Below are 15,060 nucleotides of genomic sequence, written 5' to 3' on the forward strand. Positions count from 1 at the left end.
GAACTATTTTAATCATCTAAGTCAGAAAGGATAAGAATATAAATGATGGCAGTGCAATGGGAAAAAAGAGATATGGAAGCCAAAATCAACTGGATTTAGTGAATGAGGGAAGGAGAAGAATCAAAAGTTGGAAACACATGCAAACTGGTTCTGCTTCTCTAACCCACTTTTTTTTTTGTCAATGGCATACTCTTCTTTCCTATCAATTAGGTATATAAGATACACAATATTTACTTATACGTATATTGTAGACTAATATACAATTATGAGGTATAATATATACCTACTAATATACCTGTATATATTAGTGGGTATATAGTTCCTATTTTAGCTCCACAACGTCTTCATTAATTATGTCCTGTCTTCAGTCCCTCTGACTGGAATGTCTCCTCTTCTCCATTTTCTCTCACCCGTTCTACTTTTTTGATGAACTATCTGATCTTCAAGATTTAGCTCAATTATCCCTTTGACACCATACCTAACCATTGCTTTATTTTGCACTCTTTCCTTTTTGATTCTCACAGCATTTGTACCTACAACAGTTATTTTTATTGTTTCATAATTTTTGGCATCTTTCTTTCCTCTCCAAGCTTCTTAAGAATAAAGGGTCCCTCTTTTGGTATCTGTAGTGCCTAGCACATTACCTGACATATAGTAGGCATTCACAGTATTGCTTGAATTAATAATAACTACCTATTACTACTCATCTGGAGATGATGCTAAAGATACTTGTTAGCATGTGAGTAATTTACAGTGGTGTAATAATAAATAGGCCTGCCTTTCTCTAATAAATCTGGCATTCATTTTACTTTGCATATTGCACTCATTTCATTATCTAAAATACTGCTTTCATTTTTAGACTTCTTAGAGAATTTCATTTGTTTTCCATCCCAGATGTGTGCCATGCTTATTCCTCTCCTGTGGTACATGATTTTTAAGGGTTTTTTTGTTTGTTTAAGTTCTACTTAAAGCTCACACTGCCTTGATCCATATTGCCCTTCTCCATCTTTAGACCTTTGCAGCACTAAAAGCTATAACACCTTAGGCAAATCAGTTCAGCTTTCTCAGAACTAGTTTCTTCTAGAACATGGCAATAACTCTTGCTCACAGGGTGGCTGTGCAGATTTTGTATGATGATAGTAGGAAAATTTCCCTAACTTTAGTTCTTTAGCGACTACTTGCATTTATTTAATATTTTTTCTTAAATTGAGTCACTGCTTTTCTGGCTTCCTTTATAAAGGAAACTTTGTCACTAAATGAAATGCCAGCATGCTTGCCATAAATAGAGTATAAACTAAAAATAAATGTAATTCAAACGATATTAATCTTGCTAGATACTGTTGCCAAGCAGAGGCTGTGAGCCTGTTAAAAAAGCATCGCGTTCTGAAGAGATGTTAAAGATATTCCAGCACAGACATAAAAAAATATTTGACTCGGTTAACAGAGTTAATGGCAGGGGTATAAGGAGAAGGTGGAATCACATTCTGACCATCTAAAATCACAGTTAAAACCTTCCAAGATGTTTAGAACAAAATGAATTTAATAAACTTTTTAAGGTAAAATCACAATAAATATTTATGAATACTTGTATTCTTCCAAAAGTAATCAAAAGTATAAAAATAAAATAACTTGGCAACTAAACCTTTTTAGATATTAAAAACAGAACCATATTTACTATTCTAGGTTGGTAATCTTTATCTCTTCCTAATTTCTCTACCTTTTTAGCCCTTACTCTGTATTAGATTTCACGACCACACGCGTTTCCCTTTACCTTCTCATGCCTTGTTCGGGGGCAGGGGAGGGTGTCTTACTGGAGTAAGTAGTATTTCTGACACTATGTTTATGTTGAGTTAGACATAATATGGTCATCTGTATAGTCACTGTGTACTTCTACACTCTGGATACTTAGTTTGCTGATTTCTAATTTAATCATTTCATAGATGCCTAGTTGTAATTTCTTTTACCTTAGTTATTTCATACCTGTATAATTAAGAGTTAATCATATTTATTCTTGTACTGAAATTTTATAAACAACCAGCATATTATAATAGAAAAATCAGAATCTAGCTCCAAGCCAGTCTTTGAAATTTACACTAAGTATGCCTTGGTCAAACAATTGAACCTAACTTAGCTTCTTTATATGTTTCCTGCCAATATCACAGGGTTATCATGAGAATCAAATGAAATATGTAAAAATATTTTAAAAACTTTAAAATGTTATTAAATATAAAATAATGTTATAACCATCATTCTTTTTGTTTCTTATGTTGATTTGACTCAACTATATTGAGGTTCTTTTTTTAAATTTAAATTTATTGGGATAACATTTGTTAATGACATCATATAAGTTTCAGGTGTATAGTTCTATAATGCACACACCTGAAACTTATATACTGCTACAGCATCCAAAGTCTAGTTGTCTGTGATTGTGTGGGTTCATTTCTGGGCTTTCAATTCTGTTCCATTGGTCCGTGTATCTGGTTTTTTTTGTTTGTTTGTTTGTTTGTTTTGCCATTACCATACAGTTTTGATTATTGGAGCTTTGTAGTATAATTTGAAGTCAGAGAATGTGATAATTCCAGCTTTGTTCTTTTTTCTTGGAATTACTTTGGCTGTCCTACAAATTTGAGGATTTTTTTGTTCTATTTTTTGAAAATGCCATTGGGATTTTGATGGGCATTGCTGTAAATTTGTATATTGCTTTAGGTAATATGGTCACATTAAGTGTGTTAATTCTTCCAATCTGTGAACACAGAATATCTTTCCATTTCTTTGTGTTCTTCAGTTTCTATCAACAGTGTCTTACAGTTTTCAGCGTATGGGTCCTTCACTTCCTTTAAGTTTATACCTAGGTATTTTATCCTTTTTGTTAAAATTGCAAATGGGATTGTTTTCTTCATTCTATTTCTGATATTTCATTGTTAGTATATAGGAACACAACAGATTTTTTACATCGATTTTGTATCCTGCAATTTTACTGTATTTAGGGTTTTCTATATATAGAATCAGGTCATTTGCAAATAGTAACAGTTTCACTTCTTCATTCTCAATTTGGATGCTTTTTATTTCTTTCTCTTGCCTGATTGCTCTGGCTAGGACTTCCAGTATTATGATACTATATTGAATAACAATGGTGAAAGTGGCAGCTGGAGTGGGTGGCAGCAGAGATGGAGGAAGGGGTTGGATTCAGACTTCTGTGGCTTTTTTTTCCTTGCTAGTGGCAGCTGCTTAACAGCAGCCACCACACCTCTTGAACTGCATCTCCACCCCCATCACAAACTCAGCCACATCGTGTACCAGCTACTCAGGCCCAGAATGCTGCCTCTACCCCTCTACCCCTCTGGGTTGCCAAGTGAGTGCTTCAGTCTGACCTTCTGCTACAGCATTAGCACATTAATGGGGCTCTGCAAGCGAGGGTTTGCATCTGTAGCTCCCATCTTTGTCCTTCCCCCACACACACCTCCCCCCACCACCGCCATCTCCCATTGCTCACTCAGAAACATTCACCTTGAGACATCTTAAAGCACAGACCACTCAGATTTGTTTCTTTGTTGAGCAGGGATTCCTTTGTTGAATTATAGTTGTCCAACTTCTTGTAACTTTAAGGGGAGAAACTGAGAGGTCTCACACCGCCATGTTGCTGATGTCACTGATTATGAGCTTTTTAATGTCAGAAAATCTCACACTATCCAGCAGTTTGAGGTGTGTTTTAAATTACTGTTATTTGAATGGAGTCATTAATAAATTTGTATGGGCTCTATAGCGCAGACACTGCTGGGCAAATACTACGGTAACTATTTTATCCAAAAATCCCAAATCATATGTTAATGCATATTTAGACTAAACCGTAAATGTATCAGACTTTGAAATAAGACGAGTGAATCAAATTATTATCATATGACTGTTTGATTTTAATTAAATGTGTAGATCAGTACCAAGTGTTCCTCGTATTACTTTTATATTTTTCCTTAGTACTATTGTACTGCAAAATGTTTAAAGTTTAGAGTTTCAGGAAATATCACCAGTTACCTAAATACTAATTTTTACCCTGATTTGTAGCACTGCAATTTTTATTATTTCTCTTGGAGATCATTCCATGGTTCATCTCAATTTTCTTAAAGTTACCATTTAATGAGTATTTGCCATCTGTAATCCTCACAGTAATTTTCTGTGGTGTAGTATTATTCCTGTTACATAGATAGTAAATTAAGGCTAAGAAATAGTAAACCATTTTCCCAGAGTAATGTGAATAGCATATGGTAGAGCTAGGATCTCCCCAGGGCTTTATCTGCTTCCAAATTCTGTGTTCTCTTTTTACCATGCTTTGTGTTTGCTCCAGGACAGCTGCACAGCTATCACAGAGCCTGTCTTCAGCACCATCATGCTCTTCTCCCAGTCTTCCACAACTGAATAAATGGCATCTCTGTTCATCTAATTGCCCTGGAAAAAACTTTGACTCCTTTCTTTCTCTTCCACCCCATATCATATTCATCAGCATGCTAATCTGTGAATCCTTACTTTGATACATACTCAGTATCTGACTACCTCCTGTACTTTTGACTTGGTCCAAACTACCATTATCTTTTCTTGGACCATAGCAAAAACCTTTTTTCCTACTCTACTTCCTCACTTGCCTCCTGCAATCTGCTCATCAGACAACAGCTAGAATGATCATGTTAAAACAGATCAAAACCTTCCAGTGGCTTCCTAGCTCACTTAAAGTAAAATCAAAAGGTCTTACTATGTCCGACCAAGGCACCACCTGATTGGTGCTCTCTCCTCCACCACAAACATCCATCTCTTATCCCATGTCCTATCACTTTTACACTGACGTGGCCTCGCTCTTCACTGAACATGTCAACATGCACCTGCTTCAGGGTCTTTGCATTGTTCTCTCTGCCTAGAATGTTTTTCCTGCAGATATTTGGCTAGAGGGCTCATTTCAAATTTCTGGTCAAATGTCACATTATTCAAGACACCTTTATAGACTCAGTATCTAAACTAGCACAAATCATCGCACCACTAATCCTCTTTATTCTCTTACTCTGCTTTTTTTTTTTTATGACTCATCACTCTTGATATATAATATGGTACATTGTCTCTTCCTTACAAATGTGTAAGCTCTTTGATAGGGATTTTGTTACTGCATTTTTAGTAATTAGAATAGTGTTTCACATATAGAAGGTGTTCAAAAAATATTTATCGAATAAATGAATGAAAATAACTACAAATTTAAGTTACATAGACATTATCTTTGCAGACTCACTCATGAGCTCTCCTTTCAGAAGATGTTATCACCATCTCATCTTTTATCATCTTCACTACAGTCATTATCATACCTTTCTAAGATTTCTGCAGTATACTCTTAATTGGTTCCCTGCCTCTGCTCTTGCTCCCTTCACCGTCCATTCTCCAGCCAGCAGCCTGCATCTTTTAAAAAGTTAATCAGACCTATCATGTTGCTATTTAAAACCTTACAGTTGTTTTACACCAGTTTTAAAGTAAAATTCACACTTTTTACCATGGTCTGGAATACTGCAACATGTATCTGTTACCTAATTTGCTGACCTGTTTTTTTAAACCACTTTCTTACTCACTGGGAAACACATTTCCTAGACATACCAAGTTTATTCTCATCTTAGGGTCTTGGTGTAACTACTCTGCCCTGATCAGTCTTTTTCTAGATCCTCATGTTTGTCTCTTTTATATGCAAGTCCCATTCTAAAGATTATTTCCTCAGAAAAGCCTTCACTGTTCACCCAGTCCAAAACGGCCTCTCCATTTTAATTTTGGCTTATAATAAGTGTTATAAAAAAAATAATTGTGACTATTAATTTTTCTTTATTCTTTATCTTGCCAAATCTACATGAGTACAGGAAATTTGTCTTATTTATTGCTCTATCCTTAGCACATAGAACAATGCCTGGCACTTATTATTTACCCAACTATTTAAATGGATGGATGGTTGAATAAATGATTGAAGCTTTGTGATAGTCATCTGAGGCACTTCATAAAACTGCAGAATCTCAGGCTCCTCCCATGAGATCAAGTTTTTAGGGTTAGTTTTATGACCCAATAATTTGTAGTTTAACTAATATTCTAGATGATTCTTTTGACTAGGCAAATTTGGAAAATACTGGTTTAATGGAAATATTCAGAGAGTAAATGGGAATGATGATTCAGGGAGTTATCTTTTAACCTTAGTATATTGATATGAATTGATTGAACATTTCCCAAAGTGTATACCATAAAACACTAATTACACAAGGAGTTTGATTAAAAAAAAATTATCTCTTCTGATATATTAAGGAATGCCAAATATTATGTTCTTCTTTTGTAGATTAGCTAAGAAACCATTAGCTTACTGAAGGATCTTAGAAATTGTACATTATAGAAATCTACTTGGCTGTTAAATAGATTTGCCAAAATTACTTAACCATCCCTGCCCCAAACCATTTTCTCACCAAGTCCCTATTAAGATATTACAGAATGTTCACTGAGCACTAAGAAATATGCATTATACATGAAGTTCAGTCCATGGTTCAGTGCTACTACCACAACTTACTCTCTCCATTGTTAGTTGTCTTCACAGATCCCTTACTTGCCAAGATATTTTGAACCAAACTATAAATCCCAGCAGAAATTATCTTTTTTTGGCAGAAGTAGACTCTAAGTGTCTTTTTAAAAATTATATTCTTACTATATTAAAAATTCAAAGAAGGATCTTTGAACTCTCTTATGGGATAAAACTAGAAACATGAAGAACTAATGATTTATTAACTTTTTGTAAGTATTTGCTTTCATTGCCATCTTTCTGGTTAATTTTACTTTGCCGAAAATTGCTTGATGTTTTCTCCCATTTACTTAAACCCAATTAATTACATGTAAGTTTTTCTAGGTCTTATTTAATTTCATTGCAGTAAGTTCAAAATCTATATGAAGATAGGCTTTTCAGATTTTACCTTATTTCAACTTATTTTACCTCTCCGGTTTCCCACTAAAATGAGAAACTACTCATATAGAGGAGCAGAATCTAATGAATTTGTAATGTTAGAGTAATTATTTGGTTTCATCTTTTAGTCATCTTTGCCTAAATCTGAGTCAAATGTTCTTATGATGATGATGATGATGCTTTGGTTTTATAAAAAGTCAGAGTCCAGAAAATTAGAAATGTGTTAAGACTGGTGATTTCAGGTATTTAGTATCCTGAAATAGTTTTTGTAGTACATCTAGATAACATAGACAGGAGTGTGAAAAGGTAATTGTCCTGATATACATGCATGTGATTGTGTCTACTTTTTCTAAACAATTAGGCAACAGTTTTCACTGTTGTGACACTTAATGAAATTATTGATTCTGTCTTTAATAAAGACAAACCTTCTACCCTGAATTTTAGATGCAGGATGCAGGTTAGCCTTTGTTTTCTTCAGATTCACTACCAAGAATGGTAGATGAAGTGATTATCAAAGGAAATTTAGAAAAAGACTATTGCTGTGGACAAACTAAGGAGAATAATAAAGCTTTTCATAAAAACCATTTACAGAGGCAGTTTTGCAAGTGAATACCACCCACATCATTTTTCTATTTTCCAAGGCACATGGCAAGAAACTAAATAAAATCTTCATTCCTTACCATTTACCTAGGAAAATTAAATATACTGAGCAAGTACTTATTTGTAAAAGTAGTATGTCATTACTGTTAACAAGGAAATATTTTCAGTTCACCTTTATGATTGTATTTACTGTCACGAAAAGGTATGTTTCTGTTTTTTATTTGAACTACCATTTTGATTGATAGAGTCTCACAGGCTTTTGAGTATAACCTGATTATATTATGACCTAGGAGTACCTTTATTTAAGGCCATTGAAGAGTAAAAACAGTTAACATGGGCAAATTGTTCCTATTACAGGAAGTAATATGGTAAAATAAATGTCATTTTGAGAAATATTTAGGGACAAAACTCCCAGTCTTAGGCAGACTTAGGTGTACTCTCACAAGTGACATAGGCAGTAAAAATGTTAAATGGGAGTGTTCAGATATAGGACTGTAGAAGAGTGCCCAGATATAGAACAATGGTATCATGTTGACTGCACTACATAATTTGGATTGCATACCCAGAATCTTCAGTTTAAACCAACTTATCAATTATGATTTTATAGCATGCAAGTGAGTAGTACCACCATTTAGTGGCTTTATGAGCCAGTTTCCTAGATTTGCCCTTATTTCATCTTTTACATATATTAATGAAGCATCTGTAGGTTCTTAGAGGTTAATCTTCAGCTTATCGAATAAGATTGCCCCCCATTCCTTTAATTATAATAAGTGAAAAACAGAAGTCTAAGCTAAACTTGTAGAGAACTATACAAAAACTTATTTCTACTCATCTCAAAATAGGAGGGTGTTCAAAGGAAGAGTCCTAGGTTGGCTAGCAAATGCACATAGATCACTTACACCTAGCTCAGAAGGCAAGGAAGTATATTATACAGAAGGAGGTAATTCTTTTTAAGAAAAATGTCATTTATACTCCCACTTCTAAAATCATACCTACTCTGCCTGAGTAATCTGATATATTTTTCCATTTTTATTCATGGATACATTCTGTGGCAATTCCAGATAACTTGTTTTAGGCTATTTTACTTTGTTTTAGAACAAGAAAGTTAGAATTGCAGAGTATTAAGAAACATAAACATAGATTCTCAAGACATCAAGACTATCTCTCTAACCTTTCTTGTTTGATAGTAGTGTAATGTGTCTTTGGCCACTCATTAACCCAGGGATTTGTCATCTCAACTATAAATATGAAGATCCAAGGTTCTCAGTTTTGTTCTGTCCTAGCAGATCCGAGAAAGAAAGGCATTTCCATTAATGGCAGTAGCTGAGAATAAAAATCTTGAGAAGGGTGTGTTAATATAGTTCTAGGAAGAAAAACAGAAGATGCTCATGGCCCTTCCAACTTTTCCTTTAGAATCACTAGAGTAGATCTAGATGATGACAGAAGTTCTGGTTCTAAAATTCTATGTTTTTTTCTCTGCTCTTCTTTCCATATTATTATACACCTGCTTCTCTATAATGATGGGCCCAAATTTTCTCCTACATGAGAGAGAGGGATTAGGGAGAGGGAGAGAGGAAAAACATCTAATATATTAACTTACTATGGAACTGTTATTCCTACTTTGTCTTATGTGCAAGAACAACCTATATTCTTTTTTTACTCTTTACTTTTTTTATTGAGGTATAACTGACATACAAACATAATAGTTTCAGATGTACAACATAATGATTCGATATTTTCATGTATTGTAAAATGATCACCACAATAAGTCTAATTAACATGTGTCACCATATGTAGTTCTAGAATATATTTTCTCATGATGAGATAAATCCCGTTTTATCATGATGTTTGATTCTTAAAATGTATTGTTGAATTTGGTTTGCTAATATTTTGTTGAAGAGTATTGCATCTGTGTTCATGATGGCTATTGGCCTGTGATTTTCTTTTCTTGTGGTGTCCTCGTGGTATCAGGGTAGTGCTGACCTTGGAAAATGAGTTTGAAAGTAGTCCCTCCACTTCTCTTTTTTGGAAGAGTTTGAGAAAGATTGTTATTTTTCTTTGAATGTTTAGTAGAATTCACTAGTGAACCATATTATTTATTTAGATAGGAAATAAGACGAGTTTAAAGTAAAACTAGAAGTTCACTTGCTGTTATGTTGGGGAAAATATGGTAGAATAGAAAAATTTGGAATTTCTCTTTTTCAAAACCAAATTAAGTATGAAAGCCTTCTAAAAATATATTTTAAAATGTACGCATAGCATTTAACACTTTACTTATTGGAATCAGGTTTCTACTTTATTTTCTTCTTGATTAGAGTATACATACTACATACTCTAATATGTAGTACATATTAGTTCATACATCAGAAACCAGAATTTGTTAAGTATTCTGATTATTTCTGTCTGGGATGCTTACATTTAATTAAATTATATATAACAAAAAACACCATTGAAAATATTATTTGAATTTTTTCTAAAACAGTAATTCTTAATCTTTTTTGTATCTTGGACCTTTTTGGCATCCTGAAGCCTACAAATTCCTTTTCAGAATAATGTTCTTAAATGCTGCAATAGTACACATACACAAACATATACATATTTTTATATACATAAATTTTTATATATAGGATTAAAAAGAACCCTATTATATTAAAGTACAATTATCAAAATGTTAAATCTCTATTCTAATAAGTGTTTATCAATGCTTTGAATAAGACCTATCTACCATTCTAATAATTACCACAATTTCAAAGTAGTATTGAACCCAAAAGATATTGAGATATATGCAGCAACTATAATGTGATATGAAAATATCTGATATTTATTGTTGACAAAATCACAGGTACTTTTATGTGGTTTGTTGCCTACATTATAGAGATTAGTGAAAATAAAGTTGTAACTTTTTCCCCCAGTGTTCACAGACACCCTCCCCCCACTTCCCACCCCCCCGGTCTAAATTTTTTATTCCTCAGATACATTCCGGGAAGCCAGATAGAATCCTCTATCCTCTGTATCTAAAGAGACTTAATCTTTGAGGAAAATGGAGCTGAGTTTTTCCATATTTAGCCCTTAATGCTTTATAAGCCTTTAAGCAAAGTAGTTGGTGATTGTCAATACATCTTGCATTAAGAATTTTGCTTATTGCCACTACTTTTATGGTAGATTACTGAAGAAATAAATTTTTGTAAAATCCAGTGTAGTCATTTTATTTTAAAGTCAAAACAGAACATATCTGCTAATGAGTTCTTTACTTATGTTGACTTTGAGCTAATGTGGTCATATGTTATGTTACTTTGTCATTAAAGAGAAAATGTAATTCATGTTATAGGCCTGAATCATCCTACTTTATGGAGCTAGTATTGTTTGGTCAAATTTGTGTGATTATTGTTTTATAAAACACAAAATCTAACGTTTTAATCATTTTTAAGTGCACAGTTCATTGGCATTAATTGCATTCACAATGCTGTGCAACCATTACCATATCTGTTTCCAAATTTTCTCATCACTCTAAATAGAAATTCTGTACTCATTAAGCAATAGCATTCCATTCCCACTCCGCCCAGCCCTGATAACCTCTAATCTACTTTCTGTCTTTATAAATTTGTTTTTTCCAGATAAGTCATATAAATGAAATCATAAAATATTTGTCCTTCTGCATAGGCTTATTTCCCTTAGCATAATATTTTCAAAGTTCATCCATGTTGTAGCATGTATCAGAATTTCATTCTTTTTAACAGCTGAAAATATTCCATTATAAGTATATATCACATTTTGTTTTATCTATTCATCTTTTGATTGTTTGGATTGTTTCTGCTTTTTGAGTATTTGAATAATGCCGTTATAAATATTGTCATACAAGTAATCTGTTTTCATTTCTTTTGGATATACATATACCTAGGAGTGGAATTGCGGGGTCACGTGTTAATTCTGTTGTTTAACTTTTCAAGGAAGCAATGTCATTATTATCTATAATAGTTCCTTATATTTTTATTATCCTTTTATTTAATGTGTCTTGAGCCCTTAAAACTTTTTTTTTGTTTAGTTCCTTGGTTGACTTTTATTGCTGATTTTTAAGAAATTATTTGTTTTGAACATTCATTTTTTCCTTTTCTTTTCAATTGTTTGTTTTTCAGACCCAAGTCAGAACTCCATCACAGGGGAACACAGCCAGCTGTTAGGTATAGTATTACTGTGGGGGTTGACTCTTTCTAAAGTCACTCTTTTCTTGCTTATACTAACAGACGTTACTTTTTTAATTCGATTTTCTTTCCACTCTTTTTTTCTTCTTACTCCTCGACTTTTTTTCCTGCTATTTCTATTCCCAGCTTGATAAGTTTTTAGGAAACTACTTCTGCAATTGATTGCTACGACTCAATTTAGTTATAGTAAAAATAATTTTAGTACTAATACCAAATTATTATGTTGTACATATGAAACTAACAGAATGTTGTGTCATTTATACCTCAAAAAAAGGTAATTTTTCATGTTCTGTGGTTTAAAAAAATCTAAGAATTGGAGCTTTTTTTCTATAATTCTGAAAAGAAGATATATAATATCTTAGGCTTTGCAGCTACTTTGCCCTTTTTATTATTTTTCTTGGTCTTTTGATCAACTTCATTTTAATTACTGAAAGTGCTTCATAAACAGCTTACTATGGCTTTAAGCAGGCCATAGTAATTGATGTTCTAATTCCTTATCTGTGAAATAAGTGGAAATGAATTGATTTCTTCTAGGTATCACTTATTTAAATTGCAGTTAGCTTATAATTTGGCAGGAATTTCATAACATCTCTAAACTGATAAATTTTTAGAATATAAAAATAAAAACATACTCAGGTGAGGAATTCAGACAATACAAAAAGTATATACTACAAAGAAAGTGAAAGTTATCCAGAGTACCTTCGCCCTGCCACCTCACCTCTAGTACCCCAAGGTACTTGCTGTTGACCCTTCCTTGGGAATTATAGCAATTTTTAATTATACATTTTTATATTATATATAACTATGTTTTTTTTCCTTTTTTTGTCAATGGAATTATGTTATACAGACATATGTTCTGTGAATTTTTTTCACTTAACATTTTATCTTAGACATATCAGTCCATAAAGATCTGCCTCATTTCTTTGTGGTAAAATAATATTCCATTGTATTCCTATGCTATAATTTTACTCAGCCAGTTCTCTGTTCTTGAACATTTAAGTTATTTTCCAGTGTTTTACTGTTACAAATCATATTGCAGTAAACATCTTGTACATATATACTTGAATTCTCATTGTCGGTATATTTGTAGAATAAATTCCTAGTAGATGAATTTCTTGGTCAAAAGGTATCTATATTTTCAAAAATACACATCAACTTAAAGCCCACCAGTAAGGAGTTTGGAGTCATACTCAGCTCCCTGTCATCAAAAGTAGGTATTATCAGTCATAAAGTTTTTGCTTTACCTAATCAGTGAAAATGGCATCTCTAGTTTGTATTCGTACTTCTTTAATTATGAGAGAAGTTAAGTACTTTTAAATACATTAAGAGTCATTTTGTGTGTATATATCTTTTGGTTTGAGGCTTATTTGTACATTGCTGAATTTTTAGATGCAGAGCAGGGGTGGAAAATATAAGCTATCAAAATGTACTAAGTAGGGAAAATACTTGTTTCCTTATTAAAGATTCAGAGTATTAGTTAAAGAAACTGGGATACTCCTTTTCTGCTCTTTCAAGGTTAAGTTTCTGGTCGTCTTATTCCTTTGAGTGAGTTTATGTTCTGGAATAGCAACTGATACCGTAGGCACTAAATAGATATTAATTAAGTAAATGGTTAGATGTAAACATATAGCTAGAAATCTGATCACCAGGGTTCTAGCCTCATGGTATTGGGGCTGTCACCATTCTCTTTTTTATACTTTTATATTGGATAGTTTATTTAACTATTCAAAATTAGTCTTTTCTATAGAAAAATTTCATATTTGGATCAGGAATGGTTAAGATTTCATTGAAATATTTTGCCATATTATGAAAAGAGTATTTTCCTTCTAAACTATTAAATTGCTTCTGTCTCTGATACATGCCTGATAGGAAGAGAAGCTTGAGAGTATTCCATCGTCTGGCCAGGAACATGTGTGTAATGGAAATAAAGAAGGATTTACCTAATGAAATGTACAGTTGGGGGAGTTGGTACTGTTCCAGTGTTACTAAGCTGGATTTTTTTTTCCCCAGTTAAATACTTACAGTAAAAGATAGCAGACAAATTGTAGGCAAAAAGATGTATTATGTGATTGTGAAGGAAAGGTTTTCTTAGTATTAGTTAAAAACCCTAATAGTATTTGCAAAGAGACTACTTCAGACATTAATCTCATTTGGCAACCTACAATTGCATTTAATTTTAAACAAACCTGGGAATTTATCCAGAGTCATCTGGCCAGATTCTCCAGTAAGTTCATTTGCTATCCTGGGCTCTCTCTCTCAGGCTCATTAGGTCAGATTATATTCTCCTTTTTTTTTTTCCCCATGCTTTTAATAACTACTGTCTTTTGTCTTCCACATTAATTATCTTTGTTTAACAGCCTCAAAATCCTTAAAAGACTGGTTTATTTTAAAAATTGTGTTTGCAAAAGAGTAAAAGATGACATTTTGTTATATTTTCTAATTATCTTATAGTTCTTAAGAAAAAGCATTGATAGCTTGAATTAAAATCTTGCCAGCTCACTGTAAAAAAAAAAACTCATTTAAGATAATTTGGCTTAGTAGGTGAAAAACTGGTTCAGTTGCCTTGCCTGCTGAATAGAATTTATAATAGCATTTTCCAGACCTTCTAAATATGTTTCCTTTCAACAGGGTGCAGCTATTTTAATGTACCTACTGCTCCCACTGACTCATCAGATCTCTTGCAAAACTCAGGGTCAGGCTGAGGAGATGTATGAAAGGCTGAAACTGCTCTTGTGATAAAGAAGCTATGTGCTTAAGATGTATGATCTTTCTCTCTCTCTCTTTCTCTCTCTCTCTCTTTGTGTGTGTGTGTGTGTGTGTGTGTGTGTGTGTGTGTATAATTTTCAATTTAAAAAATTTTAGGAAATAAGTAAGGAAATGAGCAGTGGGCCTTGGCATTTTTACAAGTTTTACCAAAATAATTAAACTCTTCTACAGTTTTCTCAAGGAATAGAAAAACAAGTAAACATTCCCCAACATTCCTCACTTTGAGGCTTGCATAACTTTGATACCAAAACTAAATAATGTCAATAAGAAAAATATAGGTCCATTTTCTTTGTGAGCACAGATATATATGCCCTAAACAAAATATTTATAATCTAAATCAAGCAATATATTTTAAAAATTGCCCCATGACCAATTTGGGTTTCTGCTAGAAAGACATGATTGATTTACCATTAAAAATCAATTTATATAATTCAGTATATTACCAGATTAAAGGAGAAACACCATATAATCATCTTAGTAGATGTAGAAAAAAAAAATCTGATTTGAAACATATCCAATATTTAAATTCATGAGTTCATAATG

The 15,060-nt window shown here is 32.8% G+C and overlaps 1 protein-coding gene across 3 annotated transcripts in view; it reads left to right on the plus strand.

Annotated features, from left to right (window-relative positions):
* Positions 1 to 15,060, plus strand: part of SLC12A6 (solute carrier family 12 member 6) — a 78,293-nt gene that overhangs the window by 29,886 nt on the left and 33,347 nt on the right. For 2 of the 3 annotated variants that reach the window (XM_023527725.1, XM_023527726.1), the window contains exon 3: positions 11,686 to 11,730. The exons of the other annotated variant lie outside the window; for it this stretch is intronic. In XM_023527725.1, coding sequence (XP_023383493.1) covers positions 11,686 to 11,730 — 45 coding nt within the window. The remainder of the gene's footprint in view (positions 1 to 11,685; positions 11,731 to 15,060) is intronic. 3 annotated transcript variants of the gene reach the window in all.

Source organism: Pteropus vampyrus, unplaced genomic scaffold, assembly GCF_000151845.1.
Source record: "Pteropus vampyrus isolate Shadow unplaced genomic scaffold, Pvam_2.0 Scaffold19, whole genome shotgun sequence".
Taxonomy (NCBI): domain Eukaryota; kingdom Metazoa; phylum Chordata; class Mammalia; order Chiroptera; family Pteropodidae; genus Pteropus; species Pteropus vampyrus.